A 27,759-nucleotide genomic window follows, 5' to 3' on the forward strand; every position below is an offset into this window, starting at 1 on the left:
GACAAAACCCCCACACTAAATCAGTTCTCTGCCAAGTGCCACATAGCCCCTTTCATCTTGTTACTGCTATGCAATTTCAGAAGAAATTAATTAAATGATTATGTCCACTGACCAAGCTGAGAGTAAGCACATAGCGAAGCGTAAAAATGACAGGACAGAAAATCAGAAACATCAGTTCACCAATTTCAAGTAGTAGTTTTAACCTTTTTTGCTGTTTCAGTGTTTCTTTAAAGGCAGAAAAAAACTCATTCACAATCTAAACACATTCCTTTAGCTTTTGCTGAATGGATACCACATTTGGGCTAAAAGCAGTATCTGATATAGGTGTTTGATGTAGGTGTTCTCTCTACTCAGATCTTCCTACAGGCAGCAACTGTTGCATGCAAACTACTGACATAGTAGGGTAGACCATGGTGTAACTGTTCTGCAATGACAGTCTCTTTAAGAACACAGCTGTTACAGAAAACAATCTGGAAACCCAACGGTTTTTAGAGACACTAATTATAGTCAGTGTAATAGTTAATGGTTAGCTTTGCTAATTATTGAGTGGTAGAATTATGTGGGGGAAACATTGGCTTAGATGGCAACCTTATGCTCTACCAGACTGAAAGATAATTCACGTGTGAGAGGACAAGAATGTGTGAGATACAAAGCGGTTGTGGCAATTCATCATATCCTCCTTGCTATCTTGTTGCATTCTCCCTTTGGAACTGCATGCTGCAATTTCACAAGTTTGAGCCTTTCACCACCTACTTGCTGTCCACATTTCTCTGCATTCACACAGGAGCATACACACACATTACCTCTGTTGGCTTCTGTGCAGGGTCTCTGTCCTGTTTCGGAAAGATTAAGAAACACATTTTAGAAGTCACAGTTTATAGTCAGTATCCAATTCATTACAGTCACCCTGAGTTGAACTGACCAATATACCCATTCTCTGTACTTTTTTTATTCCCTAAAGATATCTCTTTGGAGCTGTATTTCGCACAGACTAATTCTTGCTTTTTTTGAGGTCAGTGAGCTGACATGAAAGTACAGTTGCTTCAGTTTACTTTGTAAGGGATTAGCTGTGTACATAATCAGTGACAAGCAGCCTGTAAGGCACTATTGAGCACAGTTGGGTGACAGGACCCATAGCAGAAATCAGACAGGGTAGAAGCCAAGTAGATGAAACATCCACAGCCTCTACTCCTTGCCTGTCCAAACCAACCAACCCCACAGCCTGGAATTTCTAGCTTTCATAATCAAGTTCTGGTCATATTTTCAGTACTGTCAACATCCTTCTTAAGCTGTAAAGCACAGCTCTTGGTCAGCTTGGCTATCAGACAATTTAAGAGCTTTTAACAGTTTAGGCTGTCAAAAAAAACGCACAGGAATAACCCTGATTTGATGACAGAGTCTATCTGTTTTGTCTCTTCTAAAGTGGCCTAAACAGAAGCTATCACCAGAAACACAATGGCTCAATATTTTGTTCCCAACCACCTGAAACGCAGAGCCATCGCAGACTGTATTTTAGAATGCACTAATTACACAGCCTTCCAAAATTATTAGCCTTAAACACGGGAAGGAAGTGGTAGCACATTTTCTGTGTGTCTTAAATCAGAAAAGCATATCAACTTAAGTTTAAAAAAAAACAAACACCACCACTCATTATTTGAAGAAAAACACAGCATGAGATTTTCTGGTAAACACCTCAAGCAGAAAAACAAACAAACAAACAAAAACTACATTTGCAAGGACAGATTTTCTCCTTTAATAAAGTCTGGAAGATGTCACACATCTGAGACCACTGGTAACACATGATATGAGGAGCCTTGCTGTGACCCAGCGTTTCTCACAGTAAGAAAACAAGGCATCTGCAGGGTCAGTGCCATAACAGAGATGTCATCCCCATTTCAAAGGGAAAGATGGAAGTAAGAGCTCAAACCAACCGCTTCATATGTCTCCTTCTTCAAACTGCTTAGACTGCTGGACTTCTGCAGTGGAGAAGTTCTGAAACAACATGAAGAACAAGCGGAGTAACTGGCATTAAATTTTCTAAGATAAATACACTCTCAGGAGTTCGCTTTCGAAAAGCATTACAATACGTGATGAGATATACTCAAAAACAAAGACATTTCTAATTAAGGCAATCAACACACTAATCAGAGCCCACACAGTTTGAGGAGATATTCTAAGAACCTCCAGATCATAATTACTGATGCTAATGCTGCAGTGACCTGATGCCTACCTTGGATATTTTTGGCTTCTTATTTAAAGTTTTATTTTCAGAGGTACAAGCAGAAGTTACACAGGCAAAAGTGATATAAACAGAAGCTATGAGAAACAGTATTATTAGCAAGAGGCTTCTGACTAATTTAATCCTTACAGAAGCCAAGCACAGTAAGCCAATCATGCTTTAGTATTTTATTTACAGTTTATTTTCCATTTGAGACCAGGTATCTCCCTGTTCTGGTGAGACTTATGCTGGAGTGCTCAAGTCTGAAAAGAAATTTACCATTTAAGTCTTCCCTACATACAGTTAAAAGAGTAACTTCACTGCATTTTACAATGTTACCTATCTTTATACCAGCATAAGGGCAGTAGAATTTGGCTTTGGGAATAGTCTCATGGCACTAAATCACTCAAAATATAAACAGACATTGAGCGTTATGCAATGGACCAAACAAACCCTGTTGACTTGGGCACATCGTTAACAAATTGCTTTGACTCAACCTTGAGCTCATAAATAGTCCCACTGGTTTTCCTGAGCAATACGGTTATGTGACAGGTTAAAATTATGTTTTCATTGTAGTCTGCTGAGTACCTTTTCCCCACTATCAAAAGAACAAAAGCAAAACAGAGGCACTTGTACTACAGAAAACTGTAAATTTCAGTGTCTATTGACGGTCTATGACTCAATTAGAGATGCTTCATAATATAAAAGAAATTGTTAGCACGTGTGCACAGATAAAGCATTGGAAAATAACGGCCATGAACAGAAAACCACCACCGCTACATCTTGGCTGGAATTACTTGGCATATTTGCATGTGTCTGTAAAATATGGAGGGATTGATAGGGTTTTTGAGTCAACAGCCACATATGTTTCCCCAATATTTTTGATACTTACGCTGGACCGTCACACAGCTGAGTTCCTGGGGAGGAACCAGTTGATCTTCCTTCACTGTAAAAATTAAAGATATGAAAAAAATAACGTATTTAAGTTCTCCATGCAAACACCTTGCTAATACACAAATCCTAAAATCTCAGCCTGCTTTTATTTATTTTCACTTCAGCTGTTACCACATTAGCACATGCCAAATATTCTCCTCTACAGTTGTCAAGTCTTCTAAAAGACGAAGTTGAGCTCAAGTGCCCCAGGAAAGAAAACTCATACTGTAAGTTAACTACAATACTACAGTACTGCAGCAGAGGTTACAGCACGCATAGTGTAGCATTGCAACACCAAGTAGCAGAGATGACTGGCTCCCTGTGACTTACCCACAGTGCTGGGAGTTTTGTTGTTGGTTGGTGCTTTGCTGTTTTGTTGTTGTTGTTTGTTTATTTTGTTTTTAAGAGGCAGGATATAAATATCTGCAGCAATGGCTAGAGCTGCATGAGCTTCTCACCCAGGAGGCTGCAGTCTGGGGCACAGGAGCCACATTTCAGCCACAGCCCCAGGGTGCAGCCATGCACCCCCTGCTCTGGCTTCTCTGAATTTCTGGATCTACATGCTTAGTCTGGTATTGGAAAATCTCAGGCACAGTTCTCATAAGAACAACTGAAGAAATATCTGCATTTCATCACATCAAAGGATGGCACACCAAGGATATCTCCTTCTCTGATCTCTTGAAACACTTCTTGTGGTTTCCTTTTGAGGCACTGTTAACAGCTCAAGGTCAGCGTTGGACAGCCCTTTTGTGGCAGTTTGTGTGGTGCCTTACACCAATCTTTAGCAACTGTGGAAAATGCCTGAATGCAAATCATCAGGAACACATTTGTTAGCACACAGCCAACATTATCTCAGCCAGACCTAGGTGATGTAAAACTATATAAAAATAAAAATTCGGTGTCCTTAATTACATTAGGTCAGTTTTTCTCTCCTGTTCATTTCTTGCGATGCAACTGATACAGAGTATGAGTGCTGCTACAAGCAACAACCACCAAATCAATGCTTACTTACTGAAAAATATTTAATCAACACAGTTTGCAAATACATGATTAGTTTGTGATAGCTAGTCAAGTGAACGTTAGTCTCATTTAATGAACTTAATAACTTGACGTCATTGGCAGATTATTACTTTCATTAAACATCACAGAATACTGGATTTACAATTGAAAAATACATGAAAACAATAATACCTCAAATCACTTGCGGGATCTGACCTAGGCTGTGTTTTCACTTTCTCTGCAACAATTTCTGAACTCTTGGACGTTGATGAAAAAGATGGGATTGAAATCTGTAAAACACTTGTGTGGATCTGTAAGGTATTCTAAAATGAAAGAAGAATATCTCAAACTGAAATGAGCTCAAATTAAGCAGTCATAAATGGTAAACGTGATAGATAAACTATAAAAAGGCTCCAAATTAAAATTATAAAAAAAGGAAATAAATTATATATATATGTTTTAAAGACAGTGGTGATTTACTACTTGAAAAATGTCACTGGAAGATAAAGCATGAATTGCTGCACTGATAAGCTATGGTGTAGACAAAAACCTTAAAAGCCACCACAGGTTGCCAGCTAAATCTCTCTCTACCACAGACTCCAAGAAGAGTAGTTAATTTTTCAGGTTCATGCCTGTCCTCAGGCCACTCAGAGAATACCAGAAAGCTGCTGAACATCTTTTCTTCAGTGTGTGTTCATGCTGTTTAGTTATGTCTATCATGCTGTTTAGTTATGTCTATCAAATCCCTTCTTTGATTCAGAGTTTTAAGAGAAGAGATCTGTAGATTTATTACTGAAAAATGTGAACATAAAAAAAACAGAGATTTGACAATAACCTAGTTATTTCACTGAATGCAATCATGTAATGATGTTTACAATCATTACATGATTACCATCCATACATTGATGATTGCATCCTTTTAAATATGACAGGGTATATTAAATGAGTCCCAGCATGTTAACTTCCAGTTCCTGAAAAATGAAATGCAGCTCCAAAAACAGACATGTTTGATATGAAAAATAGTTAAGACCCATTACCATGACAAATACAGCTATTTGCTATTTCCTGATCCCATCTGATTAAGGAAAATAAATTCAGCTGGATTCCAATGAAACTCCTCAGCAGGTTTCACAAGAAATCCACCTTGTCCAAAAGGTTAGGAAAGATTACTAAAACTGAGACCCAGAAAAAAATCTTTTCGGAATCACGAGTTTTGATGTCTCTAACATGAGTCCAGCACAGGCAATATTTTCAAGGAGTAAAGGAATTAAAAAATGAAAAAAGAGATACCTCTTCATGAATATTCATGTTAAACTCATCATGGATTGGAGATGCTGTTACAGGAGTTGGGGATGGACTTTTCTCTGGGTCAGTCAGAGTTGGTGTGTCCAATAAAACTGTAGAAACTGATCCTGAATGCAAGAAATCTTCACTGTCACTTTCCTTGCCTGCAGGGAGAGAAGATGGGAAATTTCTTGGTTTGACTTCTGGATACATGATAACTCTCATTCCTATGCAAGGTGCAGCCAGTATCCTCATTTATGGGCTATTGGAAGAGGCTTGAATTATGTATTTTTAGGAGAAAGTCCAATAGGAGAAGGTACCACATGCTGCTTCCTAATTCAACTGCCACAGCGTGGCAGGGTTGAAGCAGAAGGGAAACACGCATCTGACAGCAAAAGCCCAGCCCCCTGTAAAGGCATTTAGTGGGATCAGTTTCAAAAAGCTCAATAAACTGAAGTAGTTATTTCCTGTCTCATGTCCTGGGATTTCATACTAAATACTACTTTTTGCATATTAACTAGGGAAAGACTAGGGGGATGGGTCAAAGTTTGCCTGAGACAAAAACAACCCATCTCTGTGGTGTATTTAAGTTACCCATAGGAAAAATGCAGTCCACAGCACAAGAACTTAACACCAGCTTTTAAGTGACTGCTTTATGTTTGCAGGCTGCCACAAACTGAGTGTGTTTCATTTAGTTAACTTGGTAGCCTGCATCAGCATCTGACATCCTCTGCGTCCACAGAGTGGCTTGCTCCTGAACTGCCTCATTACAGACCTGGATTTCCATACTTGTCACTAACACCGGAGTACTGACCCCAGTAGGGGAATGTTCAAGGAAACTGATACTTTCTAAAAAGCAAGCAGAAACCTAGCACTTGTTGCAAAAGACCTGATACAAATATAAGCCAAAGTCTGTTTACATGAAAGATCTTTCACAGAATCACAGAATTTCTAGGTTGGAAGAGACCTCAAGATCATCGAGTCCAACCTCTGACCTAACACTAACAAGTCCTCCACTAAACCATATCACTATTTCTTGCTCATTTTTCACTGCCTGTCCATTGCTCTATGAATCAACCATACACCACAGTTCCCAGAGACTCGATGTCTGTTTTACCCTCTTCCTCTCTTTGAAGGAATGGCACTCCATGAAAAAGCAATCCCTATTTTAAAAATGTTCCTCCTCTTTCACGACATTAAGCTTGTTGCTTTGCACTCATGACCCTCTGTCCTCTTCCCTCACAGATTCTGTGTGATCCTAGCTTTGGCAGAATGAAGACATTCAAGTTGTGTTCTTAGTGTTCCTGAGTGCTGGTTTTGAGGCAGTAAAGGTTCTTACATACCAAAATTGATGCCCACAGACAGGGTGAACTGTCTGATCTCTGTTCCCTTACAACAAGGGGAGGAGGAGTCACTTACTAACAAGGAGGTAGCAAAAAGGCTTCCCTATGCAACCTGAGCCCAAAATGCTTCAAAGTATGCCATTTCCAGTTTCAGTTTATGTTCCTGACACTAAGCTGAGAGAAGCTGGGGAAAAACAAACAAAAAAACAAAAACCACATGCCCATCTGCCATCTGCCCTAAAGAAGGCAACACACTCGGGGCAGTTCAGGGCCTGTGAAAGGCTGTGTTGGCCTTCAAAGAACTCGCACACAAAGGAGGTTTTAAAAATGTAGCAATGCAACATCACAGCACACAGACTTTTAAAGTTGTGCATATATTATGTATACATACATTGGTAGAATGCTAATGTCCAAAATTTGTTGAAGACAGGTCTTTCAGAGGGTGATGACCTACAACATGTGACTTGAGTACTGGAAGAGAAGTATGATGTGGGGAAAAAAAATCATCCTATAGGAGCTATAATGCAAATAGGCCTGGATTGTAACTGTAAAGAGAGTGCTTGTTTTCTAACATCTGAGTGTTTTCATCTGAAAACCCAGAACCATTTCAGGGTAATGCTCTCCATGTGCTTGTTTTGCTTATCTTTTAAGGGAGAAAGGGGAAAGAGAGGGTACTCAGTGTAGTTACATTAAACTGATGACCACCACCCTCAACGTTTATCACCTTTGGGAATCAGAAGGTCCTGGATCTGGAATGCTCCACCAGCCTTTCAGTGTATGAAACATAACATCACATGCTACAATATGTAAGTATATAACAACCATTTCAGCCACATGGTTATGCTCATTATCTGAGGGGTGTGGGAAGGTGGACAGGGAGACAAAGAGAGAAGAGGTTAGTAGTAGAGATGAAGAAAAGCCAGCTTTCCCCCCACTCCAGAAAGGAAGAACTATTCCATAGCTGCTGAATATGGTGGTTTGTGGGGCTTCCATTACATGCCAAAGACATTGTGTGCCATTACAACACAGTCTTGGCAGCATGTCCACTTTGCTACAGGTATTTCTGCAGCTCTTGGGCATTGCTGTAAGTGTGTGCAACTGCTGTGGCAGTGCTTGTTTGGTTGGAAGGAACATGCATGCTTAGGGTCTGCTCTTCTCAGCTTCCAACCCCTCCCAAGGAACACTTGCAAGTGAAGGGAATTGCGATATTTAGCAGTTAATGTAGTACCTAATCAAGAAAGGCATTTCAAGAGGCAATGGAAAGAATGTGAGAACTCATCACATTCAAGCTAACTTTACACTGGGGAAATAAGCAACTGACAACAGTAGTCACTACTACCGGATGCACCCAAATGTGCAGCAGCACAGACAGAAAAGGAAATTTAACAGTTTGCTCTGGTATACTGTTTTACTATACCTAAGAGATACCTTCAAAGATAGTAAGTCTAAGAGTCAAAATGTAACACTATAACAATGCACCTACAGTTTAAATGGGAACAGAGTTTAAAACTTCTTAAACTGTACAATACCTTTTTTACCTTGAGCCAGTATCACCATGTCTTGAACTTTCTTGTACCTATTCAGAGACTGTCGAAGCTCTTCTATCTTCTGATCCTTAAATTAAGGAAAATTGTGATTGATCTTTTTCCTTTCGTAAATAAAAAATAATAAATATGAATACTTGATATTATTCAATTTAATTGGCTGTGAGACTAGAAGTATGGATGGGACAGGACCCAGAATTCTGTGAGGCTTTGAAATATCAAATACTTGCATTTAGCAAAAGCTGTTATCTGGTTAATCAACAGAATTGTCCCAGCCTTGAAACTGGATTTCAGCTCCCTCTTTAAGTCAAAGATCAAGTATAATGCATGTGTCATTTACAAAGGAAGCAGTAATCAAAAGATTTAGGGCTCTGGTGATCAAAAGAAAACATCCTATTAAATGTACATGCATGTAAATATGCAAAACCATACATGAAAACAAACCATACTTTACAGAATGTCCTTTGGAAATGTGGCCTGTATTTATCTCCTGGGACTTGCATTGGAGCTCTTTACATTTCAAAACATGGTGTAGAATGCAGTCCCACTGAATTTAATGACACTGATTTGTGAGGACATGGGACAGAGCTCATAAATGCCCAGCATCTTTCCATTTAAAAGGTACAGCAGTGCTTCTGACTATAGTGAATACTTGATTCTTACAAATTTGATTTTGTATTGAATTGCGACATGTATACAGATTTTCCTAAGAGATTTAACTCACTTTGATGAATGATTATAGAGGGAAAAAATGACTTTGCTACCTTCTCTTCATTTGCTGCCATAAGGGATTCTACCGCCTTCTTCATTTTCTGTACCTCTATATCTAAAAACACAATACAGTTACCTAAGTCAAATTAAGTAAGATAGTGTAAGGAAATAAGGAAAATAAAAATACCCTAGAATTGACTCAGTAGTATCTGAAGGTAAATTCACAAATTAAAAGACAAAACACAAGCCACTTAAATTCTATGTTAGATGGAAATATACAGAGCCATTTTCTACAAAATCTTTTTTCTAATATTTTTTTAAATCAAGGAAATGAACAAATTCATAAAATTATCCACCCCCTCAACTTCAGGAAAACTGAGTCATGAGTAAAACTACTGCTTGACTATCACTCTCTCTCTCTCATATAATCAAATAATTGCAAAACAAAAGGTCCAAAATACAAAATATTACTACTGGAATGCAATAAAAATACATCCTCATTACTACAGTCAATAAACACCCCAAATGGCATCTCAAAAACCCACTATACAAAGCAATAGGATTAATGGACATCATGAAGAAAGCATTGTGCAGTGGTGTTTAGTTATAATTCAGTATGGATGTAAAAATGAGGCCAACACAATGGAATGATGCAAGTATTTGTTGTGACAAGCAGTCATGCTAGAATACATACTGTAGTTCAGACTTGGAAAAGGTCCCTGATACAGAGATCGTGGTTCCGCACTTCATCTATAATCCTTATTTACAAAGTAATAGAAATACATGGAAACATGTTCTATCAGTCTATGAGGTTTGATTTTGGAGGCGTTCTGGACTACATAAATGTAAGATAAATGGAAATAATCTCAAATTTTGCTAAAAATCTACTTTGCATAAATGAAGGAAACTTTAAATTTCTTTACAATCATAGGAAGGTAGCCAAATTTACAGGCAAGAAAACATTTTACTTGAACTTCCTAAAATCCTTCTGAAAAAAAAAAACCAAAAAAACAAAAATGCAGTGGGAAGATCGTTTTCCTCCTTAATGAAATGCAAGAACAAAACAAGCTGCCTGACTGACTTTCTAGATAAGAGACATTTAGACATATTGAGTAAAACTGTAACTGATACAGCTCCAGAAATTTTCACTGAGTTATGCTAATAGAAAATCTGGCCTACTGGATTGTAACTTCATTTCACTGACAGGCAACTATTTTATTTGTGAGTACATTTTATGGAGAAAAATCTATGCAATCTGCTTTCAAGTGAAATGTTGTGTCTCAATGAGACTAAATCTTCATTTATTAGCTTTTTTTCAGAGAATGTATTTCAAGTTTGATATATCCATCCTTATTCTCAAAATTTACCTTAAGTGTAACTAAGGGTTATAGATGACACAACCTAACAATGTGTGTTAAAGCAGTTTTATATATACATGCAGAAAGCTCTTCTGGTAAGCACTTCTGAAATACAAATGCATGTGGAAAGACACCAGAAACCTTACTTTTATCTTTCAGCTTCTTTTTACAATTTTCATCTGTGCAGGAAAGTCCATTGGATGTAAAATTAGCATGAAGGTTATGACATTAAATAACTTTTAACAAAATATTGCTACATAAAGGAGCAAACTTTATCACACACTATTGCAGAAGCAAGCAGTTCAAAATTTTACCCTGCACTCCCCCATTGCTGATGTTCCTAATGACTCAAACAGTCTCGCTGCTCTCACCCGTATTTACCTATCTCAAGGATTTATTTATTTCACAGAATCACAGAATCTCTAGGTTGGAAGAGACCTCTGACCTAACACTAACAGTCCCCACTAAACCATATCACTAAGCTCTACATCTAAACGTCTTTTAAAGACTTCCAGGGATGGTGATTCCCCTACTTCCCTGGGCAGCCTGTTCCAATGTCTAACAACCCTTTCAGTGAAGAAGTTCTTCCTAAGATCCAACCTAAACCTCCCCTGGCACAACTTCAGCCCATTCCCCCTCATCCTGTCACGTGGGAGAACAGACCAACCTCCACCTCGCTACAGCCTCCTTTAAGTTATCTATAGAGTGCAATAAGGTTGCCCCTGAGCCTCCTCTTCTCCAGGCTGAACAACCCCAGCTCCCTCAGCCGCTCCTCATAGGACTTGTTCTCCAGGCCCCTCACCAGCTTCGTCGCCCTTCTCTGGACTCGCTCGAGCACCTCCATATCCTTCTTGTAGCGAGGGGCCCAAAACTGAACACAGTACTCGAGGTGAGGCCTCACCAGAGCCGAGTAGAGGGGGACGATCACCTCCCTAGCCCTGCTGGCCACACTGTTTCTTATGCAAGCCAGGATGCTGTTGGCCTTCTTGGCCACCTGAGCACACTGCTGGCTCATATTCAGCTGACTATCAACCATCACTCCCAGGTCCTTCTCTGCCTGGCAGCTCTCCAACCACTCATCTCTCAGCCTGTAGCTCTGCTTGTGGTTATTGTGCCCCAGGTGGAGGACCCGGCACTTGGCCTTGTTGAACTTCATGCAGTTGACCTCAGCCCATCGGTGCAGCCTATCCAGATCCTCCTGCAGAGCCTTCCTACCCTCAAGCAGATCGACACACGCACCTAACTTGGTGTCATCTGCAAACTTACTGAGGGTGCACTCGATGCCCTCGTCCAGATCATCGATGAAGATATTAAAGAGGACCGGCCCCAGCACCAAGCCCTGGGGAACGCCACTAGTGACTGGCCTCCGACTGGACTTGACTCCATTTACCACGACTCTTTGGGCCCGGCTATCCAGCCAATTTATTTATTTTACTATAGGTTTTCACTTGTAAGGTCTCAGAAAAGGCTTATGCCAGTAGCTTACACTTAAACTAATGCTATGCAAAACCCAGCTAGGTGATAATGCATGAATGTGTTCAAAAAGCACAATTCATGTAATGGGGCTGATAACTGGTGTTATCTGCATTATTTTATAGTATTGTTCTGAGGCAGAAAAAACATAGTTTACTGGGGAAGAAGGTGCCCTGATGAGCTATACAGAGAACTAAACTAAAGGTAAGAACCAAAGGGTAACAGCAATTCAATGTATAAAGCAGCCCCCAAGGAAGAAAAGCGCCATTTAGGTAGTAATAAATGCAATAAAGCCAGACCTTTTTCTACATTTAAATGTTCTGAAAGAAATCACATTTTGATGTGGTCACTTTCAGTGCTTTTATACAGTAGCTTTAAAATCAGATAATTTTATTAAATAAAATTTGACAATCTACACACAGCTGTTTCTGCCTCAGGTTAGGGGAAGAGACTAATTAACCTCTTGTGGCTTTCTAAAAAGCATACTTTAAAAGTACAATTCTAAAATCTGTGATAACTACCAATAAGATACATTCAGAAGTGAAATTTCAGTAAGTCCATGGAAAAAGTTTTGAGGCTTTAAAGTAAATTTTCTATTTTTAAATGAAGTTCCCAAATTTAAATTTCCCCCAAATAAATACTAATTATTTTTTTTTGAAAGCAACTAGAAGTATCTGACACATAACGTTTCTTTGTGAATTCAGGTTTAATTAGGATTTAGAATTAACCAGTGCATAAAACCAAAACCAATCCTTAATTTCATCTGTTTAGGGCTGGGGACACACTGAAGATTTGCACATCCTACCTCGGTTTGCATTATGGCTTTTTCCCCTCCTTAATAGTAAGAGGTATATAAGCAAAGCCCAGCACAGATACCCACGCTTTGACGAATACATTGAGAAGGGAACTTCTCAATATAACCTTTTTGGGGACCTAGTTGAAATTAGTTTAGGGATTTCTTTGCCAATATAAACTTTATCTTTCAGACACCATACAAGCCATACGAAGAACTAACTAGGGATTACCTAAGGCAGTTTAATGTTGATCCAGAACTATTCTGATGGTAGGTTCAGCAGTTGCATTGTGAATAGTCACTAAATATGGTAAATAGTACTAAACCCAAAGGCAGAAAGAGCATGAAAATTGTTTTTATCTGTTATTTCAGTTCAACCACTCACAGAAGTACTACCTCAGATAAAGTGACTGAGGAGGATGGGTGCCTCTACACCATCCTAAGAAAGCCTCCCTTGGTCTTACCTCTGTCCAGTATTTCAATTCCTTCTCCTTTCAGCTTGCAAACCAATTTTTCTTGCAATCTTTTTACCTCAGCTTCCTTCTGCTCCAGTTTCTCTTTCAAAGCTGCTAGTTCATCCTGTAACAGACACAGAATCACTCAGTGACAGTTACCATACACATCTGAGGTGCTTTCAAAATTTACTTCTATGAAGCACAGTGGACAGGTCCTCAGCCAGTGAAAGTGACCAAGCACTCCCTGACATTTACACTGGGTAAAGGGACACCCATCAAACTCTGCCACTGAGCATTGCAACAGATTATTGAGTCCTGAAGGAGGCAAAAGCAGGAGACTTACAGACAAAAGCATCAGTCTTACGTATAATTTGAAAAGAGATTTTACATCTAAATTAAAAAAAGAAAAAATAAAACAAAAAAAAAATCTTTTTTATTTAGCCTTGCACTGATAGAAAAATTGCAGGTGATAAGGCTGAGTGGTAAAATTTATGCTGCAAACATTAGCTACAAAATGCTACAAACATTTATTTTTATATTTATAGAACATTTTGCACGTTCAAAGCAGGATAGTTACAGAACTGTGCTTACAACAGGCTGAGGACAGTTTCAGAAATAATCACTGCTTCTATGAACAAAAAATTGGTCACAACACCATTAAGCACAAAAACAGATACTGAAAAGCAGTTCAGACAAAAACATGGTACCTCTGCCATACTTTTGGTTTGCTGACCAAGTATTAAGAAAGGAAACTTAAGAGTTGAGATTCATGGCAACAAGACAGATGGTATTTGAGGGAGTTGGGGTGTATTAGATAAATGTTGTCAAACTGTAACTTAGATCTAACCATCTGCACCAGCAACTGACTGGCACAGGTCCATGCATTTAAGTTTTAAAATTTGAGTCAAATCCTATGCAGTTTAATAAGATATTCCTTTGAAGTCCGAGAATATCTTGTGTAACATCATCATCAAGACAGGACCCAACACTAAAAATTTAATTTGTTCAGTTTGTAAACAAAACAAGTCAAGACCCCTAATTTTGGCATTTATAGCGTCTAACTGAAGTGTTAAATACTTAAAGGAATACACCAAACCAGAATACTATGGCTTAAATGTTTTCCCGAGCTTCCCTCAAAAGATCTATGGCAAATATGCATAGAAATGATACCTGTGCCCCCATACTATGGCCCAGACATGTGGCCCAGTGTGAAAGAATCAATGCTTTCTAGCTAGTTTTCATGAATAAACATTCTTTAAAAAGGTGAGAAAAATTCCATTTGAGTAATGGGTGTAAACTACAAAAGAGGCAGTCTTCCCTTGGAACAAAAATGAACTCAAGCCTAATTCAATTATGAATACCTTATGCAAAGTTTATACGCTAAAATCCTCTCCCATCCAATATAAAAGGTATTTGTAATGTCTATCTACATAAAGAGCTTTCTGATCTAATGAGAAAGGAAGCACTGCATATCAACACACAAGAATTAATGAAGAACAAACCACAACAACACAATGCAAGACAAAGTGTAAAACGGTGAAACAAAGAATTCAAAACAGGCCAAATGTTACCCAGAAACTACTACACCTTTAGCATCTGGCATTTTTGCTCCATCCGCTGCTTTTCATACTGCATCTGACCCACTTTGATTTTCATGCTAGAAAGTTTGGCCATTAAAGACTGGTAACAGAGATAGAGGAGTAAGAGAAAACTAAAGATAGAAAAGAGACAAGCTAAATGGCAAAGAGAAGTCAGACACTTACAGAAACGGACTGCTAGAATTATTTAGGGGAATACTTTCTCTTTAGAAGTAGCTGATTTTCAGCACATTTAGGAGAAAATAAATGCTCAGCTTTGGTCTCACCCATGGCATGTCTTATGTGCTGCAACTGGTATTTCTTGACCCATGAATGAAAGAAGGGTCTAAACAGGTAATATATTATCTGATTTTTTTTTTGGTGGTCCCTTGGGAAACCAGGAGTTGGACTTGATAAACCTCGTGGGTCCCTTCCAACTTGGATGTTCTATGATTCACTGTTAACAACCAGCTGCATGGTGAGTTATCCTTCATAAAACGCAATGTCTGGATCTGAAAACCACAACACAAAATTCAGAAATAACCCCTTTCTAGGCTTTGTTCTAGTTGTTAAGTGAGCATCGTTGAACTCCTGAGCATGCTCAGAATTTTTCAGGGTGCAGGCAAGGACTGGGGAGAAGAGAAAGAAGTTCTAAAACCTGTGAATTGTGCCTATTACTGTTTCTTTTCCTCATTTTCACTTACTTTGGTTGTTTTAAGCTTCTTCTCATACTGGAGTCTTTCATTGTCCATCTCTCCCACTCTTAATCGCAATTCATTAATTTCCTGGATCAAATCCTGAGAGAAAAACAGAAACAAAAGCAAAAAAATAAATCAGTAAACAGAGTCATAGTTGACCAGGCACACCTTGGTGGGACCATAAGAACTCAGCAGCAATAAAAGGAACTCTATACACACAAACACATCACCCAAATTCACAGTTAAGTCAAGAAATTCAGAACTTTCTGGATATTCAGGGACCTTATTTCTCAGTTCTCCATTACTGCACTGGATAAAATCGGGCAGAGGAAAAAGAAAGAAAGAAATTGAAGTCGTGTTACCTGAGCTTGGGATAAAGAAAGGCCTCCTGCCCATGCAGCGACTCAACTGCCTTTTAAAAATATGAAGAGATTACAGTGGGAATCCACATCTCTGTCACTCATGAGACCTTCCACACACTGAATAAAAGCACCATCGCTTGTTTCTCTAAGCACCAAAGCACATTTGTTTAAGCATCAATGGCGCCACTATTGAAGTTTGCAAGTTCAACCTGGTTTAGAAGAAACTCAGAGACACCACAGACTTGCACCTGAGCTCTTCAGGAGAACAGTTCAACCTCCTGTGCATCCTCCTGGAGAGACCTTCCAGGTCTGGATGTTCAATCCAAGTGCCAGCAGCACCACAGCTCCCTTCCTGCAGTAGTTAAACAAACACTGAGTTTGTGTCCTGGCAAGGTGCAAGGCACTCTTTCTCCAAACTACCCCATCCTCCAGATCAAGAAATGGGATGTTAAGCAGCCAGCTCCAGACCTGTCAGAAGCCTGTGTGACGGCCAGGACATTGTCCCCCCCCCCATATGAAATGAGGAACCACAGCTTATTGGGAAAATCATCTCCCTGTTCAAAAGGGGAGCACATTACCAGAAACCTGTGGCTTTCACAGAGCTTAAAGATGTCCAGCGTGCTTCTACTTCACATATAACTCACTGATCTTTAGTTTATGAACATACACCAGAAAACTGTTACATTTGCATGTTTTACATAAAAAAATAGCCTTTCCTGACTACTGTAATGCCCTATCACTAGGGAATGCATAGAAAGAGAGGATAAGCTCTTTGGGCACCCTAGGAAACAGAAGAGGACTCAAACTGCAGCTTAATGGCTTTTACACTACCAAGAGAGGGTAGTGTGGTTACTTAGGTTTGCTTATCTTCCTACATAGAAAGGCAAATCCTATCCATGTGAAGTGGTGCTGTACATTGAGCTAACATCTGCGAGCACCAGAACAAGCCAGAGGCTGACATTTGGAGAATATTCATGGGTCCCTCGTAACACCTGCCTTCCAGCTCCATTCCACATTTTTTCAGCTTGCAAAACCCTGGTTATCATTTTATGTGCTTGATGAATCTGATGGCAACAGAGCAGCATCTGTATTTCTTTAGCAAGATCCCAGCTCAATTACCAGAACTACAAGGAAAACATAGAACATTTTGATGATAGTAATAACTATTATTACTGCTAATGTACAACTCTGATTTGGATACACCTGCAATTCCTCACTGATTTTGCAGTGTGTGACCTTTACAAAGCACATCACTCTTAAGTATAACTACACATGGATGTCACTATTAATTGAACTTCTCTTCACCAACACCAAGTGTTAAAGACCTCTAACAAATTTACATCCACAAGTCCAAGAGTTAGCTTTGAAGCTATGACAATGGATTTGTTTTGGACTTTTGTCTCCTGCAGCCAATCCTTCTATCTTTCTGCTGAAGTTGTTGCCTACATATTTATCACTTAAACTACATGTATTTTAAAACACTGGAGGAGGAGAAGGAAACCAGTTATCAATATTCAAAAGGCTGCTATGAGGCAAAAATCAATGAAAAAAAATATTATCCTTTTGTGAAAAAAAGTTAGTGCAACCCATATTGATGGAAGTGTCAAGATGTACACAAAATATAACAGGAAACAGTAATATTACAAAACCAAGAATGTAAGATACTGGAATTGAAACCAAATTCCTCTTTTTAACCTGTTAAGGGCCTCATGTGTAATGGGTCCTTTACTGCTGGTAACTGCTCATCAAAATGACAGTACAATTTGCTCAAGGGCTAGATAGAAATAAAGAGGAGACCTAACAGCATGCTTTGCACTACAAATATTTTCAATTACTCTCCTGCAAGTGCAACAAGAGATGTCTCTCATGTCTTAAGTTATCTACAACAGTAGATAACTTAATTACAACAGTAATTGTAAATACCATTATTTCTCTGCTTTGTGAGGCAGAGAAGCATATTAAAAACCAACCAGGTTCCACAGAGAGATTCTCGTCAATACAGAAGAGATGGGTCAGACCTCGTATAAATAAGCAGAGGAAAAAGAGAAGACCCTAAGAGCTCTGCCTCCGCTTCTACTGCATTACTTAAAAACATGGAAAATGGTAAAGAGCAATTAAATGGTCCTCTTCTGATACAGAGTCAGGTCCCTCCATGCAAACACCCAACAGCTCTTCCTTACAGAGATCCACTAACGGAGCTGATGAGGCAGGGACATGCAAACTCCTATTTCCTAAAACATTTTCCTTCCCTGCTCATGTTACTTGTGCTCTTGATTGTGTGGCCAAAGAGGCACAAAAAAACAATGATAACTTTAAGCTTTGAGGGTCAGAAGCTTCCTTATTGGTACTGGAAATGTAAACTACATTCATGGTTTTTCTCCACTGAGAAATTCATCTGCCCAAAGGAGCCTGGTGGTGTTTAAGTTACAAAGAATTCCCCACAAGTGAGCCAGTTTAACCTCTGGCTGCTTCTTCAAAGACCACGTCTGGTTATGGACTCCTCCCTAAATAAACTCCCTAGTATGATATTTTCTTACATAAACCCAGCCCAGCTCAGACCACCCGTGCTCCTTAAGGAAAATAATCCTGGTGTCTGCTGAGAAAGTGGAAAGACTGGAATGGATTAAAGAACAGATTAATTATACAATTAGCTTTGAAAAAACTCAGTATTTGTAAGCATCTAGACAGGAAACTCCTAGAGCACAAAGGAAAAAGAGCTTACAGATCTACTTAAGCATTGTTTTAGAGAAAGAATGGTGAATATGAGAAACCAACCAAGCTAGAAGGGGAAGTTGCAATAACAGACATAATTAAAAACTGGATAATAGGAAGGATTTAGTATGAATGATAATTCTGTGGAAGAGAGCAGCTGCACAAAAGTTGGTTTCATATGTCAACAACGTTAACATTTTTTTCCTTTCCATGTTCTTTTCTCCAAATAAAAACAGAAGCAACATTAGCAATTTTTCTTTCCCAGTTTGGGTATGATTTTTTTGTTTTGAAAACAGCATGGAAATTCTGTAACGTATTTTAGGGTAGAATATTTAAAATATCAATAAATATATCAATAAAATATCAATAATCAACTAAATCAATATTATAATATATAATATATAATATAAATAATACAACATATAATATAAATTGTCAAATCAATTAAAATATCAATAATCAACCCTGCTGAAATAAACTAATTATTCTCTATAACTTTTTAGGAATATAATTAGATCAATACTGAGTATAATATCAAGTATATCTGAATAAATACTACCTCCAAAATACTGATCAGAGATTTTACATGAAATCTCATGAGTCTGAGACTCTTACATCTAATTACAGCTGAGATCTAACAGCCAAGTATTTTCCCACTGAACAAAATGGCAATTAGGCATATTATCCCTTTCAATATTTAGGCCTTTTATAGCTATAATTTCTGTTACACTGAACTACACTGTTCAGGTTTTCAAAGGTATAGAAGAATGTTTTAGTAATAGTTCACTAGGCCTGGCATAAACTTCCAGCAAATAAATATATATGGCCCTCAAATATAGTAATTACCTTTTAAACATAATTTAGGTTATCATATTTTTTATCAAAGACAAAGCATATTTCAAACAGCAATTGTTGATAGCTACCACGCAGGTAAGCCTCTTGCACGGAGCCTGCAAATTTGTAGTACATGTTGTGATCCCCACACCTACAGAATCAGAACACCTTCACTGATTGACTCCACCTTTCACTCTGCCAATCCATCCGGAAATGCAAGGCATCTGTGACATTGCATGTCACTTGCCTGGACTGCAAAATCAGCCACTTCTAAGGCAGTGCTGTGATCATCCTTCACATAAGATCTAGTATCACACTAAGAGGAAAAGGTAATGGGATGTAATAGCTCAACACAAATTTAAGCCGTGGCTTGGCAGCAGCCTGATGTGCTACACTGCAGAAATGGACACCACCATCACTACATAAATGATCACCACCTTTCAAATCCAAACATAATTTGAGTCACTGGTGTTCATCTTCGGGTTTGTGGATTACTTTTGACAGTAAGTATGTAAAAGCAAGCCTAACTTTTACTCTTTTGCTTGCAATACAAGTGAAGGAATTAAACTTCATTGCCTAACATATAGGAATCTGAATAGGAGTTGAAAGACCACTGGTTAAAGTGGAAGTGTCAAGTGTTGTCTCCTGTGACGACATTATGGCTTCTTCCCTTCTAGAAATGAATGACATTTGGAGCATCCACAATATGAACATCAGATGTCTCAGATCATTAATGAACTCAGAATAGGAAATTTTCTTCTGCTTCCCAGGCAGACTCCAAGATATTTCTGACACAGGGTATGTCACCCTCGTGGTGAAGCACAGCCTAATTCTTGGAGTTTTGGGAAACAAATGGGTTTGCCTACCTGTAGCCCCCTTCTGTGGAGCTGAGGTCTGAAGTGAGACTTCAAAAAGCCAAGCCATCACAGAGCCACCACATTCTCTCTTACTGAAACCTAAATGCCACCTGCCTTAAACCTGATGGAAAGAATCAGAAACTGTTTTTGGAAATCTTTCTTTGTCAAACTAGAATTTAACAAGGCAAAGAGGACACTGTTTTTATTTTAAGAGATAAATGTTTTAAACTTGAAGATGAATTCCTTCCTTGTCTGGCAAAAAATAAAAAAATAAAAAAAAAAGGGAAGAAAGAAAGGTAAGAGAAGGAACATTCCCAGATGTTTCCCAAATTTTCAGATAAAGTGAAACCACACACATGACTTTCACAATTTATTCTGTTGGTTTTTACTCACCTCTGTGTCTCTGAATCTATCCTCATAGTCCAATCTATCCTTCTCTACAGATGTAAGTTTCAACTTCAGATTGGATATCTCTGCCATAAGATCCAGCTTCTGAGTTTCAAGGGATGTTCTGCTCAAAAGCTCCTGATTCAAGATAAAGAGGAACAGATCAGAATTATTCATCTGAAGAGGAAGAAATTGGTATTTTATTTCTACAGCTAAAGGCCTCTTTCAGAGAACAAACCATCATACTCCTTGCACTCTCTGAAGCACTGGACACAGCAATTAACCATCCGACAGACCCAGGCAGCTAGGATGCAGCTGAGATCATTGGGGCATTATCACAGGTTGGCTGCCAGGCTGAGAAAAAAAGATTGTCTGTCATCACAGTTGCCCTGGGCAGCAAGGAGCTTTGAGGGGAATCCACCCATCCTGCCAGAGGCTTTTATTCAAGTCTCTTTGAAGTTCAGTGGGGAAACGCTCAAAGGAGAGCAGGACTGGATTCCTACAGTGTAAAGCAGCACTGACATTACCAAGTACAAAGACTTTAAAGCAAATATGGTAGAAAATTATCACTTACCTAAGTGACATCAAGGGATACAATACCTTGAACTAAATTTTGCTCTCATGGAAGCAAAATGCAGTTTATTAAGAAGGAACAAAGACAGCGAGACAGAAAAGTGACTCTGAAATACCTGCTGCAGCATCTCTTCTGTGGCATTTAGTTTCTGTCTGTGTTCCTCCAAAGAGAACTCCAGATCCCGAATCTTTTCTCCCTGGGCCTCCACCTGATCCGTAAGCACACTTACCTGTACAGAGGAGATAAAGGGATGCATATAAGTATCTCACACCCATACAGTATGTGTCACCTGAAAAACCATATGTGAGTAACAGCACCAGCTGGGCTACAGATGAAATGGGACCATGGGAGGAGATGGTGCAGAAGAGTTCTACAGTGAGCACAGTGCACAACAAACCTGATGGGAGGGCTTTCCTCTCACACTTAAGGGAATTCCAGCCAATTTTCCAGCAGACACTTTGCAATTCTGTATCTCCTCTCCTGACTTGTCCTACAAAGGATGGCTGCTGCATTTTATGACATACAATTATGTCTTTGCCTGTTACTCCTGACTTAACAACCAAACAGCCAGTTATTCTGCTTTTCAAGTGATTGCACAGTGTACCACAGTGTATGGCTTCTTCTTTTCACGCCTCTTCTGAATAAAGGTTTTGTTTTAAACAGACTCTTCTGAGGAAATCTGCAGCACCACTGGGTAGCAAGACAAGCTGACTGGAGCAGAGCTTGATGCTACCACAGGCAGCCCTCAAGTCAGGTCCATGTCAGGGGACTGCAGCACGCCAGTGCAGGCAGAGGTGCCAGATAGTCCCAACACTGATGGCAGGAGTAACCCAGCTGGTCAGGGTGCCCAGAGCTGAGCTCGGAGGAGATCTATGGTCCCAGGACAGTGCAGCCTGGCAGCAGCAGATCAGAACCTCCAAGGAACTGCTCACCTCCTCCTGCCCATCGGCCCGTCCTGCAGCTTTTGTCACCTTGCATGAGAGCAACGCATGACAAGACATGTCACCTGACACAAACAGCATGTGAACAGTTAAAAATAAAAGGTGATTTTACACATATATATGAATGTAAGATAGTGGCTTTGAAGATTTGCTCAGCTAACAAGATCCAAAAAGAGATCAGATACAAATAAAGTAAGGCATTTAGATTTTTACTGCAATCTAAAGTCACACCCAAATCTGGGTTAACTCTCACATATCAGCAAGCCCTCTATCTACTGTTCAAGACAATATAACTGGAAAAAAAATCCTTGGAGGTTTAATTGCATAAAACCAAAAAGTGTTACAAGTGCAAGGGCAGAAAAAAATAATTTAGGTGATGACTCACTTGCAGAACAAGAGATTCCTTATCATTTTCCAGACGAGCCAGCCTTTCTTGATATACATCTCCATTCCCAGATATGTGTCCATTAGTCTGAAAAAGACAGCAAATTTATATTGTCAGCTATCTTATGATAAGTATCATTCTTCAGTACTGTTTTCAAATCATTCCATGCCAGAAACTAATCTAATACTGTAACACTTAGCTTTTCAGTAAGGACATTTAAAATACAGTATTATGAGCCAGACATATCCCACTGGCAGGGTAAATTTAAGTCAAAAGGGTTATGCTGATTACCATCATCCCAGGTTCCAACAACCATAGTTTTCCATGTAGTAAAATTCATCAGCTTCAAGTGACAGCCACAGATAATTTCCAATGCCAAACACTTAACAGTAACACTAACCCAGACAAGAATGATAAGCAACTGTGTTGTAATAACGACCCTTAACCTTTTCTCATCTGTGGACCCTTATGATTTTCAAGTGGAACAATGATATATGGATAAAATAAGTCTACTGTCAACATCCTTGTTTTTTGTAGTCTGTGGACTATCAAAGGTCTGTAAAGCCACAGGCTTAAAATCACTGAGCCACATAAAAATGCCTCAGAAGCCTTACTGTTAATACTTTAAAGGAATTTATCAAGACAAAACTATCCTTTTTTAACTCAAAACAAAATCAGTTTTCTTCACTGAACTAGTAGGCAGAAAGCAAATCAGACTCTTTTCTTTTAAGATGGCAAATAACCAGCTAAAAACTTATTGCAATATTAACACAACCAAAATGCACACAGATCTGAGTTTCAGCTCATGATTCTGCCTTTAAGAAGGACAACTATTACATGTCATTCAGTGTTATCAATACACTTACAGAGTACTATTTGTCTGTTCTGTTAAAGAACAGATTTGAAGTATTTCCCAGTTCCCAAACGGTTACAAATCAAATAAACCATCAACGGAGGATACATGACCACAGTTCAGAACAAGAGTTGTTCGGGGGCTTAAAGATGAGAAGGGAAGAACCTTCTGGTGACCCAGTTCTGGGGAATTCATCTATTGCACATTCAGCATTTGTTAACAAAATTCGTGTTCAGTGGTATGCCACACGAAACTACACTTGCAGAGAGACAAATACCCTGAGACACACAGAAAGTGAAAAGAAGAATCAACTTACAATCCACCAAATGTGCATTATGCTTCTTGCAAGTAAAATGATTATTTTTTTTTAAAACACGCAGTAAGAGACATCCTTTTATATCAGGTACATTTTACTTGGTATGGGTGAATGTCTGCACTCTAAACACATCTCTTTACAAAGCTACCTGAGGCAAAGGAGAAACAAAAATACATGCTAATGCTATCAGAGTCCACAGGAATCAGCAACTTTCTTCACAATAACTGCAATGCTCTTGAGCAGGGAGAAGGATTCTCCTTTATCCATATTCAAAGCAGTCTCAAAGTACTTTGTGCTGAATGCTATATTCAGATCTCAGCTCAGGAAAGAAATTATGGTTCCCATCATTGCATGAATCCCTTGGAGTAGTCTGAGAAGCTGTCCTGAAATCCAGCGTGCTCAGTGCTGAGACTCCCACCAACTTCAAGGAGCCTTGTTTTCCCTCTCAACGTGTGATGAAAAGAAAAAAGGCCAGGGACTGTGGTGCCCCAGTGAGGCTGTGGCACCAGCCTGCCAAGAGAGCCCACCCCAGTGTATGAGCAGCAAGCCTCACGCTTCTGCTCCAAGTGTCCCTTCCAAGCAGTTTGTCTCCCCACATTGCAGAGCATGCCTCAGGAGACCTCCTGGATAAACCACCTTGTCTATGTTTTGTGTTTCAGTCTGGGTGGTGGGAAAATCTCCTTTGTTTGAAACTGGAAGAACAAAATGCTCACCAGCACCAGTTAAAGATTGGGTGCAAACAGTAGGAGGTACAAAGTGTCTGAGCTCACCTTAGCAATGTCCTCAGGAAGCAAGGCTATGTCAGGCAGCTTTTATATCTCTGTGCAGCAGCAAACATGTATCTCAAGCATCCATGTGTAACTTTCACAAGATGACCACAACATCTCCCCTGAAATTACGAGAGCTACAGCATACTAAGAAAGGATGTTCCATAGTAATTTGTACCAATAACTCATAATATAATGATACTCCATATCTGAATTATTTACCAATAAGTCTTTCTGACCATCCAGAAACCAAACCACAGCAGAAGTACTCTATGCTTCTGAGTTTTCCCTGTTTTTATCCTGACCTCTAACAGAATTTAGCTCATGCCATAGGATTTCCAGTTGAGAACTTCAGTTTCGTAACAGTTCAAATTAAGATGAAACAAGTCAAAGAGCTTCCAAAATGAACTCACTAGCTGCTCAGCTAGGACATTATGCTTTAAATCCTGTGATTTCACTTGTATGCACAAAAACAAACAAACAAACAACAAACACACTCATAGTTTTGTTGTTCTGTAGCTCTGTTCTCAGGTAAAGTCCTCCAGTATCTCTCAGGCTCTTACCAAGCCTCCACAAGTACAGTATCTACATTTTGTAATACAAAAGACATTTATCAACACAGCATGTGTCTCTGATGTCAGAAAGGGATATTCATTCCCCTTTACAAAAAGGCAGCTGATGTGCAAAGGTGCCCTCCGTCCCTGCTGGGGCTCACACAAATGTCCTCATCAGAGTGCAAGACTCAAGACACAATTCCTTGCCTCCCAAAGAACACACCAGTGCCCCAGCCACTGAACCTCTTACTGTTTCTAGACAATGCAACCAGACACAAATTAACTAAAACAAAACACTGCGTGAAGAGGTAAGCAAGCACTGGTTTCATGCTACAATGAAAATATCTTTACCATGCTGTGAAAACTGATGAGGTGTTAAAGCAGAGTGTTAGTCATTAGGCACAACATCTTGCTAAGACACCTTTGTTGTTAAACTCTGTTCATATTTCTCAAAAAAAAAAAAAAACAAAAAAACATCACGAACAACCTTTCTTGTTTAGCATGTTGTTCTTGGTTTTAAAATAGAAGCCCTTGGAGTATTTAGGCCATAGCTGCACGTTGCCAATAGAAATGGAGAAGAAATGATCAGAACTTTGAAGAGAACTGGAGGCTGTTCTCCCACAAAACCAAACACAAAGGTGTCTTTACTGGCAGTCACCATAAGTATTTTGTAGAATTTGCTTAAAAACAGACCTCCTGTAGTATAATGAAAACAGAAAACATGGTGTACAACCCAACATCAGGTTGCTGTTTGAAATGTCGTAACTTCTCTGTAACACCTGCAATATCAGAACACATTTTAGCTATGAAGAGACGAAGTCACTGTCCTCAGTCACAGTAGAGGGAAAGGTGAGAGTTGGAGAAATGACAACGCAGAGCGGCCACGGTATCTCTTTCTCTGAGCAGCAGCCCTGGCACCTCCTGCGGCGGTGTAAAGATCAGGGACTGCTGGGCAATGGCCACGCAATGCATTCTTTCATCTCTCCTCTGCTCTGTCCTCTTTCCCAAAGGTACAAAGTTGATGCTTGGCATGATTTTACTCTCAGAGAAGGACGAGAAGGAAGAGAGGAGATGAAATGGATCAAAAAAAGAATGGAGTAATGATGACAGAAGGCAGGGCTGGAGATAAATGGAGAGGGAAGATGCCCAAACACTGGATATGGGAAAGCAGCACATTATAAGATGAGATGGAGCTGGTGGGAGGTCTGAGAGATGGAGAAACACCAGGAGGGCTGGAGAGTGCAAGACCTGGTAGTTTCTCCCCATGAGACGAGCAGCCTCCCCTGGGATAGAACCCAGCAACTATTTCACCAGGCACAGCAATGTCTCTGCTTAAAAAAATGAAAAGAAAAGCAATTATCTGATTCAACAGCAACTGCAAGAGTATTTGGAGCATCTGGTAGTTCTGGACTAAATTTGTATCATCAAAGTCAATACTGGATTAACACAGCTTACAAGCTTTTCCATTTTCCAAAGAAGGCTCTTTTTCATCAGGAAAATTTATCCTCAATTAAACAGTTAGATTTTGCATGTGTTTTCAGTTTAGGGATTAATTGCAAAACACTGGATGGGAAGACAATGCAGGTTTACCAGTACCAATTTTAATCCTAGAAACAAAAGAACAGTTGTCACTATGCCACCAAGGCTTCTGAGAAGTTTGAGGTTAAGCATTTGCTTAAAATGCCTTATAAAACCAGACCCAGTGCACTTAAAACTCTAAAGATCAATCCATTACTAATCTGCTAAACCCATGTGCAAGCTTTGTCTGCAGTCATGTAAGTGTAAAAATCCACACTCCTCTAGAGGGAATTATTCCTGTAATAAGTAGATGCATCACAAGACTTTCACAGCTTCCCTGCCCTCACTCTTTAATCCATTTTCCCTAGAAACAAGTTCACAATCCAAACCATAGGAAAGTTTCTAACAGCTACTATTTTAAACTTCTAAAAGAAAAAGAAAAAAAGATTCACTTTCCTTTCAATTGCTGAATTCTCCTTTCAAAAATAAAACTCATTTTTAGCCTGCTAAAGTTGATACCATTATTATCCTTCATTTTCTTTTCTGCTTTTGAGACAAATAAGCAGAACAAGTCACGCTGTTCTTGCTGAAGATGTGAGATGATTTGTATAAAAGGCACAGCCACTCCACAGTATTATTTTCTTGTACAGCAGATTGCGCTGTTCTGACCACCACAGCCCAGTCAACAGTTGGCCAAGTGGGCTTTCCCTGACATCTCTTTCCTGACCATCTGGAGTTAAATTAGAGCTCATCCACATGCTGAAGTTGTTCAGATTGTTATAATACACGTTATCTACACAGCTACCATTGCTTTGTCTGTTTTCTCAGTTTTAGGGAGTCCCTTGGAAGGGGGCTCCTTTGGTTTCAGCTCCAGAATCTCCCAGTTTTCCAAGCAAAGCATTCTTCAGTCCCTCCCCGTCATACAGAGCCTTGACAGCTTTACTCTTCCTAAGCATCAATTCCATCCCAAATTCACACTGGTAAAATCCATCTGAACATGATCCATGTTGGTGTTTAAACAGTTTGCGTGGAAGCCCACCACTCCCCTCCCAAACCTGCATCTCATGCCTCCTCACTGATTTTTCAGCCTGTTCCAAATGCTGCAGCAGCAGGCATGCAGACCAGCTGCTAAGCCTTTTCTAAAGTTTACAGATTAGCTCCTCCCTACAGAAAGGGCAGAGAGAAAAAAAAAAAAAAACAACAAAAAAACCACACACACAAAAAAAACACACTCAAAACCTCCACATTATCTTTTAGAAGCTCCCCTAAAATAAAAGTGGAACCCGAAAGAAAGTCAGCTTAAGACAGACCTT

General features: G+C 39.4%; 1 protein-coding gene across 9 annotated transcripts in view; it reads right to left on the bottom strand.

Annotated features, from left to right (window-relative positions):
• PPFIBP1 (PPFIA binding protein 1) overlaps nt 1–27,759 on the bottom strand; it is a 110,832-nt gene that overhangs the window by 16,006 nt on the left and 67,067 nt on the right. For 2 of the 9 annotated variants that reach the window (XM_032181612.1, XM_032181587.1), the window contains exons 4-16: nt 22,439–22,525; nt 21,228–21,341; nt 20,545–20,676; nt 15,393–15,485; nt 13,121–13,235; nt 10,537–10,569; nt 9,086–9,147; nt 8,307–8,391; nt 5,441–5,598; nt 4,343–4,473; nt 3,111–3,164; nt 1,932–1,992; nt 804–833 (exon numbers count right to left, since the gene is read on the bottom strand). In XM_032181612.1, coding sequence (XP_032037503.1) covers nt 804–833; nt 1,932–1,992; nt 3,111–3,164; nt 4,343–4,473; nt 5,441–5,598; nt 8,307–8,391; nt 9,086–9,147; nt 10,537–10,569; nt 13,121–13,235; nt 15,393–15,485; nt 20,545–20,676; nt 21,228–21,341; nt 22,439–22,525 — 1,155 coding nt within the window. The remainder of the gene's footprint in view (nt 1–803; nt 834–1,931; nt 1,993–3,110; nt 3,165–4,342; nt 4,474–5,440; nt 5,599–8,306; nt 8,392–9,085; nt 9,148–10,536; nt 10,570–13,120; nt 13,236–15,392; nt 15,486–20,544; nt 20,677–21,227; nt 21,342–22,438; nt 22,526–27,759) is intronic. The other 7 variants (XM_032181657.1, XM_032181631.1, XM_032181640.1 and 4 more) reach the window with 5 other exon arrangements.

The sequence above is a fragment of the Aythya fuligula genome, chromosome 1 (assembly GCF_009819795.1).
Source record: "Aythya fuligula isolate bAytFul2 chromosome 1, bAytFul2.pri, whole genome shotgun sequence".
In the NCBI taxonomy this organism is placed as follows: domain Eukaryota; kingdom Metazoa; phylum Chordata; class Aves; order Anseriformes; family Anatidae; genus Aythya; species Aythya fuligula.